The sequence below is a fragment of the Galeopterus variegatus genome, unplaced genomic scaffold (assembly GCF_000696425.1).
Source record: "Galeopterus variegatus unplaced genomic scaffold, G_variegatus-3.0.2 Scaffold725, whole genome shotgun sequence".
Taxonomy (NCBI): domain Eukaryota; kingdom Metazoa; phylum Chordata; class Mammalia; order Dermoptera; family Cynocephalidae; genus Galeopterus; species Galeopterus variegatus.
The window spans coordinates 307691-323191 of NW_007726836.1; the positions used below are offsets into that span (position 1 = coordinate 307691).

General features: G+C 41.4%; 1 protein-coding gene across 2 annotated transcripts in view; it reads left to right on the top strand.

Annotated features, from left to right (window-relative positions):
• Window positions 1-14564, top strand: part of CD44 (CD44 molecule (Indian blood group)) — an 85434-nt gene extending 70870 nt beyond the window's left edge. The window contains exons 15-18 of one of the 2 annotated variants that reach the window (XM_008571824.1): window positions 1220-1291; window positions 5240-5311; window positions 7496-7574; window positions 13660-14564. In XM_008571824.1, the coding sequence (XP_008570046.1) occupies window positions 1220-1291; window positions 5240-5311; window positions 7496-7574; window positions 13660-13864 (428 nt within the window). In that variant the 3' untranslated portion in view covers window positions 13865-14564. The remainder of the gene's footprint in view (window positions 1-1219; window positions 1292-5239; window positions 5312-7495; window positions 7575-13659) is intronic. The other variant, XM_008571825.1, reaches the window with a different exon arrangement.
• The last annotated feature ends 937 nt before the right edge of the window (window positions 14565-15501 follow it).

Genomic DNA, 15501 nt, shown 5'->3' on the forward strand with positions numbered 1-15501 from the left:
TCATTTCTGTTCATACATTCTTCTCAGGCTTTATGCTTAATATTAAGATTAAACATTTAGAATTGTGGTGGTGGTGATGGCGACGGTGATGGGGTTGGTGGTGGTGATGGTAATTCTGGTGTTAGGAATGTCGGTGTGGCATTTCAGCAAATGCTGTTTTCTTTTATTCTAACCATCAGCCAAGGAACAAAACAGTCTCTTCAGTATGATTTCATGACTGATTACAGGTCAACCACCTCCACCTTCTCTAATCAAGGTGATGATCAGGTTCCTGTGTACTCCTTATAGGAATCTTCATAATAGATGACTATAACATTTTATGAAACCCTTGTCCTCTGATTTTTGAAAATTATTTTTTATTCTTTATTTATTTTTGGTGTGTGTGATTAAAAAAAAAAAGATTCCAGTATACTTTAGGAAAATGGGAGAGGGAGGGTGGGAAGAAGAGAGGGGAGTTTGCATATTCTGAATCCAAGATTTGACTTGTGGGTTTAGATTTTAGCAATTCATGAGCTTGTCTCAATTTAAAGCCTTTTGGTGATGGATATTTGAGAAAACAGGATTACATTAACTATTGGTGTTGAAAATACAGACTAACTTTGGAAACATATTATTTTAAATTGTTTCTAATACTCAGGTACACATTAGTCCCACGTTAGTTATCATCTTGCCATTTCTTCTTTCATTTATTTTCAAACTCTCTTCTCTATGAATCTTTACGTTATTCAATCTCAAGATCCTTTATTGCAGACCAATTTCCTGCCTCAGAGAAATCTCTGTAAATGTCTCGTGCCCTGAGCCAGAGTATAGCCATGTCCAGTAACCACATTCATCATACTACAATTCATATTGTCCTTATTTAAAATATAGTGTCCAGTACCAGCCTTAGACCTGCAAAGACATCATCATATTTTTGTTAAAATGTTCCTCTCCACAGTTTTTGGATTTCTATAAAAACCACATTTCCTATGGTCATCCTTCATTGCATGTGCCACTCCAGGTTCCTTAATTTTGATTAAAGCTCCAGCCCTCTCATCAGTGAATTAGCAAGGAGCAGTAATTAACATTGTGGACTCATTCAAGGCTCTTTTGTCATTATTTTTGGTTACCTTTACAAGACTCAACTCATAAATTGTATGAAAAAGCACACATAGGGAAATGCAGATGGCAGTGTAAGTGGAAACACATAGGACTGACCTTCCCTGATTGCTCATTACAGGAGACCATAACCGAAAGGACTACCTTGACCCCAGCAGGGGGTTCCATCCCACTCGTGAATCAGAATCACCTGGTGAGTTTGGAACTGCTTTAGTCAGTTCCTCATGTAATCGTTGAACCTGATGATTATTAATGAAGTATGAGCCAGAGTTTGTAGAGAAGAGGTTCTCAATCTCTCTTAGTATGCATCACAATCACAGGGAAGGCTTATTAAATCACATTGCTGGGCCCCACCCTTAAAGTTTCCAATTCAGTAGGTCTGGGGTGAAGCCTGAGCATTTGTATTCCTTGTAAGTTCCTTGGTAATGCTGATTCTGCTGGGACAGGGATTACACTGAGAACTACTGCTGTGGAGAAAAGTCTTCCATCTGAAAGGATCAGGAAGAATTCAAGCAAGGTCCCAATCAAACATGGCTCTGTGCCAGCATGATTAAGAGCATGAGTTTTGGAGTAAGAACGGCCTGCGTTTGATCCCAGCTCCTCCACATATTAACTAAGCAAGATGCTTAAAGGCTCTGAGATTCAATTTCCTAACTAATAAACTTGGGATAATAATTGTCACAGGGCACTGTTTTAAAAACTAAATGATGGAAGACACATTTAGCATAATCCCCGATGCATGATACAATAGCTGGCATTTATTGAGGATGTGCTGCATGCCAGCAACTCTGTTCTCAACGTGTTACCTGTATCAGGTTAAACTGTATGAAACTACCATTTCTGTAGGTCAAGAGCAGTAAATACCAATGAATACATACAGTTCATCTAATATTAACTGATTTAATCATACTACAAACCCTGTGATGTGTGGTAAGTGCTATTATTATTCCCATATTACAGATGAGGAAACTGAGGCTCAGAAAGGGTAAGTAACTTGGCCAAGTTGATGCAACCAGTGAGTTATGGTGCTGGGCTTCATGCCCAGGGGTCTCATGTTGCCTCTCATAAGCACAGACTGGAGAAAGCATTTCATAATGACCATAGTTACTGCCAGGCATGCATTATTAAATAGATTCTTATTTGCAGTGACTCAGATCACACCCCTGGAACACATAACTGCAGGCAGCAAAAGTCTAACAGGAGGCAGGTTTACCTGTAATCTCTAGTGCTGGGGCTGCTAAAAAGTTCTGCCAGTGCTGCCTTCCTGTGGCCTCCCTGAGCATCACAGATCCAGGTGACCCCATGCAGACCAGTTTACCCATATAAATTATTGTTTTCCACTTCATCCTCAAATTAGGGTGAGGGTCGTCTCTAGGTAAATGTTGACACATTTAAAGCAAATATGAAGATGGATATTTACATGGTGGCTTTAATAATAACCCTTTATGTAGGAGCACTGGGAGGTACGGGACTCAGAAATGCCTCTGAGATAGAAGTCTGGTGCTCACTGGGGACCTTGGGCAGGACACGTAAACTTTCCCAGCCTTGGTTTCCTTATTAGTAAAAAGAAGATCGGATCACCTACCTCGGTTACCTCCTAGAGTTCTTGTCAGGAACACAAGGTATCAGGGATGCCAAAGTATTTTGGAAACAGTAGGGAGTTATTATTAAAAGGCATACTTTATAAACAAAGAGAACCCAGTTACTCCAAGTGTGGTCTCTGGACCAGCATCATCTAGGCATCACCTAGGAGCTGGTCGGAAATGCAGAATCTCAGGCCAACCCAGACCTAATGAATCAGGATCTGCATTTTAACCAAACCTCCCATGCCTCACCCTCCAGGTTGTTTGTATGCACGTTAAAGCTTGAGAAACTCTGTCCAAGACTGCTTTTCTCACAGTTGGAGTCAGTTGAATGATCTCTGTTCACATATCTCAGATTGTATCCCCTCTCCCAACTGGGGTGTCCAGAACCCCTCTTTGTAGAACTTGCTCTTGTGGCCAGTCCTACCATGACCGGATGTGTGCACTTCCGGTGCACCAGGCGAGGCCACTGTCTTCTCCATCCTCTTTGGCTTTTGCTTGAAATGAGAATCGGGGGCGGGAGCGGGTCTTTTGTTTGGCTCCTGTGCAGTTGTCTATTTTTCAAATGGGAGGTTTCATCTTGTACACACACCCAGATGTTTCCTTGCTGGGAGCACTTTTTGGAAAATCAAAATAAAGAGATTACGATCCATTAATAGTCTATCTTTCAAATATCAAAGGCTACTGTGAGTCAGAAAAAAGACCAGTGAGAGTGACTATGCCTCTTAGGTGGTTTTCAAGGCCATAGATCTTCATGGCCAATATCCCATGACTTGTGTAGGTGAAAACCTACCAACAACCAGGAACACTGAAAGGTAGTACCTTGGGCTCTTCTGAGGTTTGTGATGTAAAAGGCCACTGTCAAATGGGATGCGGTATGTTGAAAGGGCCAGAAATCTGGTAAGAACTTGTTTATCTCCCTTTCGAGTTTTAAGAAAAACATCAAATTGTATGAACAGGAGCCATTCTACCCAAAACAGCCATTGTAATCAAGATTTCAGCAGTGTCCTCTGTACACAGTCTAAAGTTTGACTCTGAGGAAAGCTTTTCGTGTAAAGCCCAGCCATCATCGCCCATTGATTAGCAAGACCTCCCTTGGGTTTTTTCCTCCCCTTGAAGGCCTTCAGGATTCTATAGTTCAAGGTCCCATTTGGTATGAAAAAAAGTCCATTTTAGTGGGACATTTTCAAATTTTGTTTTGAAGCAATGGAAGAAGCATTTTTAAAAAAATCCATGAAGCTTTAATTTAGGTGAATCTCTTCACAAGATAGCTCAGAGGTTTCTTTAGAAACGTGCTGTCTCCCTCGTTTCAATGAGAGTCCTGTTCTGACTTGTGGATTCTCTGTGTTGCAATGCTTCCTTCCAGTTTGAGGGTTTTTGTTTATTTCCTTACTTTGTTTTTTACCAGTAGAAACTGTCCCTTCTTTTAACAAGGTGTGTTTCAGTAATATATCTGCAGGGACTCTATTAGAGTGGTTTTTCATAGGCAGAAAGGGTCATTGCCCCCAATCCCTTATTTTTTAATGTTTATGTTGGCTTCTATGATAACATTGGGTGGGATTTTTAGATTCGTTTTGGACTTTCTGGGGCATATGAACCCCCTAGGGATCTTGTAAAAAATAAAGATTTTGAAGGTGTGAGGCCTGAGATTTCTGCATTCCTAGCCAGCTCCCAAGGGATGCCTGTGTTACTGGTCCAGAGACCACACTTTGTACTCAAGGTCCTTAATTAAAAGTAGAAAATTATTATTATTATTATTATTATTATTATTATTATTATTATTATTGGTGTGTAGTCAGTGTGGGGATCCAAACCCTTGACCAAAAAAAAAAAAAAAAACACCCACACTCCGGAGTAATAGCAGAAACATCTGATTTACGATAATAGGGGAAGACTTGATCACACCTGTTTCAGTACTAGACAGATCATCTAGGCAGCAAACCAACAGATGAGCAGTTAATCTGTCAGATGGAGAGAACAAATCTATGGTTATTAGAAGGGGGAGAGAAAGAGGGGATTGGACAAGGGGCATAAAGAATAAGTATGATTTGTAACAACAAATATGCTGATAAAAATATTTAAAAATTAAAAAAATAAAAATGGAAAATAATTATATGCTACTATCATTAATGTGTACTTTAAGCTTTGTAAAATTACAAGAAAGTGGATTCTATTATTATCCCCATTTTATGGGTGAGAAAGTGGAGACCTGGAGAGGGTGGCTGGACCCCCACGCATAGCTAGCAAGAAACAGAGACAAGACTCAACTCCAGGGCTGTCCAGCTCCAGATCGTGAGGTCTTAAATACTGCACAACTCTGCTGCTGAGAATTCTTACATTCCCTGGTATGAAATAACACTTCCAAACCTTAGCCTTAATCAAATCAAATTTTTCAGGGGGATATTTTTTGTGTAACACTTTATACACATTCTGTCTTGCATCTATAAGTAGCTTCTCAGCAATGCTGAATGTGAATGGTGGCCCTGTGTCTGCTCTGCGAGGAACTTGGGGTCATGCATTCCACACTTTGGTTGAGAGATGTTGTTTTTCTTCCATAGGACACTCAAGTGGGAGCCAAGAAGGTGGAGCACACACAACCTCTGGCCCTATCAGGAAACCCCAAATTCCAGGTGAGTTTCACACTGTGAAGCAGAAGGAGATACTTAAAGCAGGTATCTCAGAATGTCCCAAGAAGCAAGAAGAGACCCATTCAAAAGCACATTGTGCTAAATGCTCAACCTTCGAAACTGATTGCTCCTCTTTGCAAGTTAAAGGGTGAATGAGAGTACTACAGCCTCTTGCTAGGAGAGGATGGAACACTGTTTTCTTTCTGGATCCCATAGATGGGGTGAGCTCATACTGAGACCTGTTCTTGGCCTGTCCCAAAGAAGTGTTGTGTTTCTAAAGCTCCCTTCCCAAATGAGTGAGCACCCAGGGACTCCATACCAGTCCTTCCTATACCAGTCCAGTCTCCAGTTTATTTCTGGGGTCAGGGGTGAAGGGTGTGATATTCCTCTCACATTGCAGATGGGGGGAGATACAAGAATCATTTGTGTTGGGTGGAATAAAAACATTCTTCTGGTTCCCAAACTACCTTTTCTCCAGGGACAGTCTTTACTGATCCGGACAGCAGAAACTTTCAGAAAATGTTATAGGTGTAGAGAGGGGGCTGGGAGCCCTGGCTCTCCTGAGCAGCAAGATTTAAGGCATTTGATGCAAGTGTATTATCTAGCTTGGGCTTGAAATTGAGCATTTGTGAAGGGGGATGACAAAAAGGAAGGGTTTTTCTAGGGTTGTAAATTACCCTTTCTCTTCTCCCCTCCTGAGAGGTCTCCAAACTGAGCCTCTCTTGGGGAAAGGGAAGAATGTGGTGTGTGCCTCGCTCCTTTGCCTCGACTTGCCTGAGCACACCTGAAGGGAGAGCACATGGAGAGAGGGGGTAGGCTACAGGCAGAAGGGGGAGGCAGGAGGAGGAGAGGCAATTAACTGTCATCAGGCAGCAGGATTCTTTCCAGCTCTTGTGAGAGTGAATGTGGGACGTCTCCGGGGCTGGAGACCATGGCTGGGGTTGGGGAGGAGGAAGAGCAGAAATGTACCCTCCTGTCAGCCTCCCCGCTGAGCCCGGCTGACTGTACCTCCCTCCCCAGACACATCTAAACCATGTAGAGGTGAGGCAGAGGTAGTGCCGAGTAGGGAATAGCAGTAAAACCAAGACTTGCAGAGAAATGGACGAGTGACTTTCCATCTTTCTTCTCTCTTAAGCCCTGCTTTATTGCACAAGATACACAACCCACTTTGCAACTGAATTGATTCATGTTGTCAAGACATATTTTCATCCTATTAAAGACTGACTTTAAACCACATGGATAATAATTTATTAGTCCACAAGTGACACCTAATTATTGAAGACAATTTAGAAAATACAACAAACAAAAGCATGAAAACATGAATCATTTTTTATTATCTATCTCACCATCCAGAAATACCAGGGTTACCATTTTAATATGTGTCCTTCCTGTCATTTTTCACTGTAATGTATATACAAGAATGTGATTATACCAGATGTTTAGCAAACATTCCCTACGGGTTGACCACAGCTTTCCAAGTCATTAAATATTTTCCCTCTGTATTGTAATATGTAATACAATGGATGTCCCCTAATTTATTTAACCAATTCCTTTCCGTTGGATGCTAGGTTGTTTCCAACTTTTACTATTATAAATAACATAGTAATGAACATCTTTACACTTAATTCTGAGGTCCTACGGATTCTGGAAGTGTGACTGCTGGATCAAAAGCATGAATATTTTGAAGGCTATTGCCAAGTGTTGCCAATGACTGTGCCCAAGTTCTCCATCCCTCCACCCTCCACCGGAGTGTCCTTTGCCCCACACACTAGAATAGGCCTCCATTTTTGTTTTAATAAAATGTAGGGTGGATGCTTTTATATAGGAAAAGATTGTTCCTTTCAAAAGAAGCATAAATTTCCTTTAATCTATTTAATAATATTGCACCGAAGGCATCTACAAGTTTCAACAAGTCATTCTACACTTTTTTGGAAACATGATTCTCCTGGAGGGGCTTGAAAATCCTGACTGATAACAAAAGGTTAAAACAAGAAGCCTGCTGGTCAAACACCTGTAGCAAAGTTGCTCTTCCAGAATTATCTGCCTATTGGCTGGACCTTTTGGACCGACCCCCTGCAGTACTGACTGTGGTTCTCATTTGGACCAGGTCAATTTATAAAGTGCATTTTTGTTTGCACAAACCATATTTCTAAAGCTCACACATGTCTTTTGGTTTACTCTATCCAGAATGGCTGATCATCTTGGCTTCCCTCTTGGCCTTGGCTTTGATTCTTGCAGTTTGCATCGCTGTCAATAGTCGGAGAAGGTAAGGGGATGCCCCACGGGGCCTTCAACTTTGAAAGGGCATCATTTAAACTTAGGCTTTATATCCTTGCTGCTCAGAGTGTAGCCCCTGGAACCAGCAGCCTTGGCACCCTGGGAGCTTGTTAGAAGTGCAGAATCTCAGACCCTATCCAGAACCTCCTGTATCAGACTCTACATTCTAACAAGCTCCCAGGGATTCGTGTGCATGGCACAGTTTAAGAAACCCTCTCTGTCTCATTCTTTAAAGAAAGGAGACACCTGTGATTATTTATAACACCACTTTTAGATAGTGGTTGGATCTTTTGTGGTTCTTAATTTTTTCATGGTTACACCCCCTGAGGCCTCTATTTGATGAACGTTATGAAATATCTCACTAGGAAGGCATATAGAAGTATATACTCATTCGTTGATTCATTGAACAAGTATTTGTTAAGTGCATTCACAGCACATAAAATGTTGTGTAAAAAAATTCAGGGATCAGTTGTCCCCTATAGCCTATCCGAGGCCCATGGAACCTGTAAGAATTCTTACCCAAAGCAGGCATTATTACTTTTGGGTTTTTCTTTGCTGTTTGTAGTGATGTTACATTCTATTTTCTGGAAGCTGCAGTTGAAAGGATTCAGGTGATAGTTTAGGAAGAGCTTCCTAACAGTGAGGTCTATGAAACAATGCAGAGTTTCTCCTAAGAAAGTCCAAATGAAGACAGTCACCTCCCTGGAACTGGCATGTGGAGAGTTTCCATGTCCTTAAAGGTCTCTCTCTCTCTCTCTTCCTACCTCAAACAAGGCCTATCATTTTGGAAGTAGTTTACATGATCCATATACCAGGTTGAGCCATGACCAGGCTTTAGAAGTAACATAAAATGAAGTGAAGGAAAACAGTAATTCTAGCAACAGAAGAAATGACCTCTAACAGGGGCACTCCAAAAATATAAGTTTAAGTTTCCTACCCAAGATGCTTTAAAGATGCATGATTTTTCTCCAAGTACTTGTATAATAACGTTAAATCTTTTGTAAATGTCCTTTGAGATTGCTTCTTATAAGGTTAAAGAATCTTATTTCCAAGGAGGGCCACATTTGTTGTGTCCCTCAGTTTGGGAGAAGGCCTGGAGAGAATTATAGAATCTTTCTTGTTGACTCTGGAAAGCAACAAACGGCTAATTCCAGTGTCGTGCACAGCTCAGGCAGTGTCTCTAGTGATCTGAGGAAATCAAATAGTGCTGTTTAAGGCTGGTACAATTTAATAAAAGTGCTATGTCAAAGTTAAATAACTGTGTTGCTACCTAAACCTTTGAGAGCATAAAAAATGAGTCATGATAGCTGATTGTATAAGGAACAAAAACAAGAGGAAAAAAAATCTAAAACACCTACTAAAGGGCTCCTATGCCTAAATGGAAAGTGATTTTTTGTTTTTAGTTGAATTTAAATAATGCGACTTGGGGGAGCCTTACAAAGAGTCTTTATCTGATTGTATAAGGAACAAAAACAAGAGGAAAAAAAATCTAAAACACCTACTAAAGGGCTCCTATGCCTAAATGGAAAGTGATTTTTTGTTTTTAGTTGAATTTAAATAATGCGACTTGGGGGAGCCTTACAAAGAGTCTTTATACTTCCCTCAGCTTCCTTGTTTCCCCTTGGATTATTTTTGCTCAATTAAATATGAATTTCCTATTGTTTGACATCAGCCTTTTTGTTCCAGGCACTAGAATGCACCACTTTGCTCACATATACAGTCCATAAGCTTTGCACATGTCACCATAGAAACATTGGCCCCGAATGCTGTCGATGTGGGAGAGACCTCAGAGAAGCATCTCAGCTGTCCCCAGGAGCAGCTGGAGTCCATGTACTGTAGCTGCTTAGCTCCCACATCATCCCCTGTCTTGTCAGCAGCAGAGAAGGGGCCTCATTTCAGGCCCCCCCATCTCCCTCGCAAGACCAGCAGTCACCCTAGCAACAGGCAAACAGGGACACACAGGATCTGGCACAGCGAGTATCTCACCGGGAAAGTAGCTGCTTAGATGCCATAAATTACCATGTCCTGATTTGATAATTGAAAACAGATTTGCCACGCAGCTAAAGGGTGGTTAGCAGCTGCACAGGCCCCTTAATGTACACTGTGTTCCTAAGGCTCCTGGCCCATTTTTAATCCTCTTAAAAGGCTGGTGCCTTTCTGCCTTGAGTGTTATGTTTAAGAGAGATACAGAATCCTATTTTCATCCAAGAAAATTGGCTGAAGATGGGCTGATTCATTTCTCAGCAAAATCTTTCGAGTGGCCCCTGTGATGATCAGCCCTGGTGAGGAGAAGAGAAGATAAAAAATGAAAAGAGAACGATCCTTTCCATAAAGGAATCTTGAGGTTTAGTGGCAGTACTGGCTTGTTGAATTTGAATTGGCTGATGTTTATTAAGAACATACTCTGTGCCAGGCTTAAAAGACGAAAGTGCAGAATCATTGAAGTTGACCTACAAGGGTTGACCAAGGGCTTCCATGATGAAGGGATCTGTGAGTCACGCCATCTTAAAGACACTGGTTTAGGGGGTTCTATTATTTCTTTAGCTTTTTTTTATTCTTCTCCCATCTCTGCCATAATCCACAACAGCTCTCCTTGCTGTTCTTGCATTAGAGCTGTCCAATGCAAACCATACTTTACACACTCTGGTTGAGAGAGTGTTTTAGGAGTCAGTTGGGTTGGAAGATTTTGGATGAGGCCCAAGAGAAGAAACCTTTAGACACCTTTCCCTTAGAGAATTGATCTGGTTTGTCTGAAGAGGAGAAAAAACATGAGGACCTCACCAGAGAAGGCATCAAAAAAACAGGAATGATTTAAAAATGTTTCTATGCCGATTGTGCAGAAAAAGCTTTCACCAGCCTTCACTTTCACGGGAATAGTCGTCTTTTATATAAACCCCAGCAGGTGGTCATCCACCCTCTGCTTGGTAGGTCTCCTCTATAAATCTCCAGGATTTAGAAATGTCTTTCTTCTCTTATGCTACATTCTAGCTCCCTGTAAGCTATGTTCATCTGACCTCGCTTTGCCCTGTAGAAAGCACTGTCCAATTGAACTTTCTGAGATGGTAGAAATGTTCATATGTGCACTGTCCAATAAATAATCACGCAAAATGTGGCTAGCTCAACTGAAGAAGTGAAGTTTTAATTTTATTTAATTTCAATTAATTTAAAATCAAATAGTTAAATGTGGCTGGTGGCTACTTATTGGATGGCATAGCTCTAAAACAATGTGAAATAAATCTAAATATATGTAAGGATTGTCAAGTAGAAGAGACATAAGATCATTTGTTAAGTTACCAACTTAAATCTTTTAAGGCAAATTCCACCATGCCCGAAAAGTAGGTCACCTGATTTCTAAGCCCCACCTAGCCTGCCCACCCTCTCCAGGCGAGGACTCAGTCTGGCTCCTTCCACACTGTGTGGTTGCTGTGTGCTCGGCTAATGCCTGAAATTTAAGGGAAGAGGAGATAAAGGCAAGATGCACTGCAGTGAGGGGCTCTGATCTTTGGAGTCGGAAGATGCAAGTTGTGATTCTGGCAGTGCTGTAACCAGAGGTGTGGCTTTGGTCACTACCCTTGACTTCTTGGATTCTGTGTCTGGTTGACATCATGCAGAGGTTGGACTGGATGGTCTCTGAAGCCCCTTGAGCTCTAATATCTCTTCTGGAATTCCTATAACTAAGAAAAATGAAAAAACTAGCATTTATCTTTTAAAGGTACTTATTAAATCTCTAGAGCTCTAAATATTGGACTGAGTTATTTATGAGAATCGTCCTACCCTCCTGCAAGAACTCAGGTAATAGAGAGACATAAATCAAAAGAGAAGTGGGGGTGAGCCAAAGCCCAAGTGCAATATTCCCATGTTCTACAGGTCAGACATTATCCACTTTCAGAATCAGCTTAATTTAGATTAATAACATTAATCCCTGCCCCACCCCCCATGCACAGACTTATTTTTTATGCTTATAAATCACTTTCCCACAGTATTTCATTCCACCTCTCAACCACTCATTGGGTAGACAAATGGGAATTACTTTAATTAGACAATTTTCCTTCAACGAACACAGGGCACCATCTGAGAATTTGAAATAATACAAGCAGTACGCTACCTTCCTCCTTTTAAGTCATCTACGTAGTAAATATAACAAGATAGGTGGAGGCAGGCAGAAGAAACAAGCAAAATGCATTTCACATGGCTCTTGTTAATGTTGACAATTACAACCAGCATGCTGTGTTCCAGATATTGTCCTAAGTGCTTACCCAAGGCCTTAGTTTCCTCACCCCACATCATTCATAAGAGCAACAAGTAATAGCAATAATAGACTCATTTATTGAGTACTAAGCTCTGTTTCAAGAGCTTTTTACCATCCTATGAGACTGGTGCTCTTGATAGCCTGATATGAAAACTGAGGCTCAGAGAGGTTAAGTGAGTTGCCCCATGTCACACAGCAATAAGGTCTCAAAACAAGGCCTTCCAAGGCTCTGCTCTTGACCACGCACCCTATTGTCTATATGGGCTCCATCCATATTTCCAGCCTGGACAAATCTGCCCCACAATTCAAGCATGCTTCCCCGCACACTCGTCAGCTCACGCCAGAGGAGACAGGATCCACCTCCTGTTGAGGAAGTATAATTTCTATTTCCCCAAACAAGAGATTAAAGTTTATGGCTTTGGCAGTCCCACATGGAATGGCTCATGATCATGAATAATAGAGGCTTTGTCTCTATAACTCCAAATATCCAGCGGCAAAGTGAACAATTCCGACTTCGTACTGTTTCCAAATCTCCAGATGGTTGGCAGCATTGATAGAACCAGACACAGCCCAAGCTTTTGGTTATAAAGGCCTAGATCTGAATATTGACTCTGTCAGTCTTACCAAAACTTTTAATAAAACCTCTCTGGGCCTCAGTTTCCACTGCTGTATAATGGGGATAATAGCTGCTTTGCAGGATTATTGAAAGGATTACAGGAAATTACAGATAAAGTGTCTGACACTTATTGGAGGTGTCCAATAAATGCTAGTCCATTCCCTCTTCCCCACCTCGCTTGTAGTCGTGAGGCCGTGCAACCTTGCTATCGTTTATCTGAGTCCTGGGTGTTAACAGTGATTACGTTACAGGAAAGAGGAAGTGTTGTGTCAGTCTGGGTAGGGTGAGGCAATGCTATGGCAGCACCCGGGGACGCAATCAAGGTCATACCCTTCCATAGAAGACTTTCTTCTGCATTTGAATCTTAAGTAGTATTACTGAGAAATCTTAAAGTAACAGTGAGTAATTTGTCTTGTGTTGTTAAACCTATGTCCAGAGTTATATGGACATTAACCAATGTTATGGGAAAAAATCAATATGGCCTTATACTTCTAGAAAAGTGTTGTCTTGTTCTTCCCAATACATGCAGTAATAACACTGACAAAGCCTATAAAGTGTTGACTGAGAGAGGAAGTAGTGGGACTTTCTTAAATACAACAATGAGAATGATTTACAGTCATCACGTTGGTGGTTTGTCTCAGTCTGAAGAAACAGCTGAGTGCTTACAAGAGCAAACATTTCCATTACGCAGCACGGTGGAAGGAGAATTAGAAATTAAGAGTTAGACAGACCAGGGTGTGAATCCTGACTCTTTTATCACTTGCTGAGTAACCTGCAGGTAAATTACTGAATTTTCTGATCCCCAGGGTTTCTTCACCTGTAGTGGGAATAACAACAGCACCAGCTTCCCAAAGTTGTGGTTGCTGCTTCTCAAACTTGTCTGTGCCTCAGAAGGGCTTGTTAAACCACAAATCCTGGGCCCGCCCCTATAGTTTTCTGACCCAATAGGTCTGAAGTGGGGTGGATAATTTGCGTTTCTAACAATTTTCTGATGATGCTTTTGCTGCTGGTCCAGGGACCTCACTTTGAGAAGTGCTAGTTGTTAGGAGTCAATGAGATAAAGCAGAGAAAGCCTGAGCACAGTGCTTGGCGCGTCCTAAGACCGTCATAAGCTGCAGTGATGATTATGACGATCCACAATGATGAGGATCATAACGATATGATTGAGTCACCGCACTCTTTCTCATGTGATTTCTTAAAAATTATTAGGTGTGGGCAGAAGAAAAAGCTGGTGATCAACAGTGGCAATGGAGCTGTGGACGACAGGAAACCAAGTGGGCTCAATGGAGAAGCCAGCAAGTCCCAGGAAATGGTGCATTTGGTGAACAAGGAGTCATCAGAGACCCCAGACCAGATTATGACAGCGGATGAGACACGGAACCTGCAGAATGTGGACATGAAGATTGGGGTGTAACACCTATCTTTGAAAAAAAAAATAGATACATAACAATTACAGGGAACTGGGACACTTAAAAAATGCAATGTGCTACTGATTGTTTTACTGAGGTTTTTTTAGCATAAAATTTTCTACTCTTTTATGATTTTGTGTTTCATTTTTTTAAAGTCAGTTCCAATGTATAAAAACAGCATTGCTTTCTGAAATGAGGGCCCAATTAATAATCAGCAAGAATTTGACTGTTCCAGTTCCTGCCAAGAGGCCTTTCATCCCCTAGGATGTGCTATGGATGGCTTCTAACAAATGCCACAAATACATATTCCTGATCCCCATTCTTCCCCGACCCTACCTCCCAAGTAACACTCACCATCTAAGGACATTCCTCAGGGCTAAGAGGATTGGTCCCTGGGAGGAAACTCAAATGGTTCCATGTTGCCCCTCCAGCAGTCCAATCCCTGGACATTGCTTTCCAGAGGAGTAGGGGATTGGGGGGTACGGGTTACAAATCCCCTTCTACAGACCCCTGGAAACTTCTCAGATGCTTCTGGGAGACACCCAAAGGGTGAATCTATTTATCTGTAGTAAGCTATTTATCTGTTTTGGAAATATTAAACCCTGGAGGTCCTTTGATCAGTATGATTTTTTTAAGTCACTTTGTCAAAAGCATAAAAGGGTTTAAGCTGATTCATAATAAACATCTGTACATCTTCCATCTTGACGCTTTGTGCTGTGATCTTTCAGTCTGTAAACCAGCAAGGTCTGGCTCCCTACAGCTCATCAGGAAGATCTGAGAATTGTCCTCCTTAAAGTCTTTATCTCAAAACCCCTAAACTCCCATTCAGGATCCCTCACCCAAAACTCATAGAAGATCAAGGAAGGCAGCACTATGTTGTCTCTGTCCTGGAATCACACCTGTGAGCGGAGGAGTTCCAGCCACTTTTGTGTTTTAGGAGCCAGCTCTTCTCTCCCATGAAAGGCTTTGAAAAGTCACATTAAGTTTGCATGACCTACCATAGTGGGATCCCATTTCATAGATGCTGAACCTATTAATGATCTCCAAAAGACACATGGAGAAGCCAGTGGAGGTAAAAGAATATAGTCAGTGGCCAACTGATTGGCACAGGTTGGCAAGGTGGGGGCGAGGGGATGTGGTATAGATCCTGCTCAACTATTTTTATGGCTGTATTTGTATTTACTTTAATAAGCCTGTTGTTTGTCCCAGATGCAGTTGCTAATCAGGATGAGTTAAGCACTCAGGAGATTCCTCAAAAGTTACAGGGCTTCCCACCATTGGAGTCTTATCACCAGATAGGCAAGTTTATGGCCAAACAAGAGAATAATGGCTATAACCTCCCCCACTTGGCAAGTCCTATGTGGCATTTATTCATCAGCCAGGATGTCTCATTAATTCTGGAACTTCCAAAGGGTACTTGTAATAGAAGAGATTGAATCTAATAAGTAAGGGTTTCTATAAAATAGGACATCCTTTCTTAGGCTACCATAAAAAGTCATGTGTTGCCTAAATTGATATGCTTAACTGGCAATGCTTCTCAGACCAAAAAGCAAAAAGGAGAAGAAAAACTTCCACCTACATCAGGGCTGGGTTTATATAAAGAGTTGATTTGAAGGATATATTTAAAGGAGAGATGCCAGTT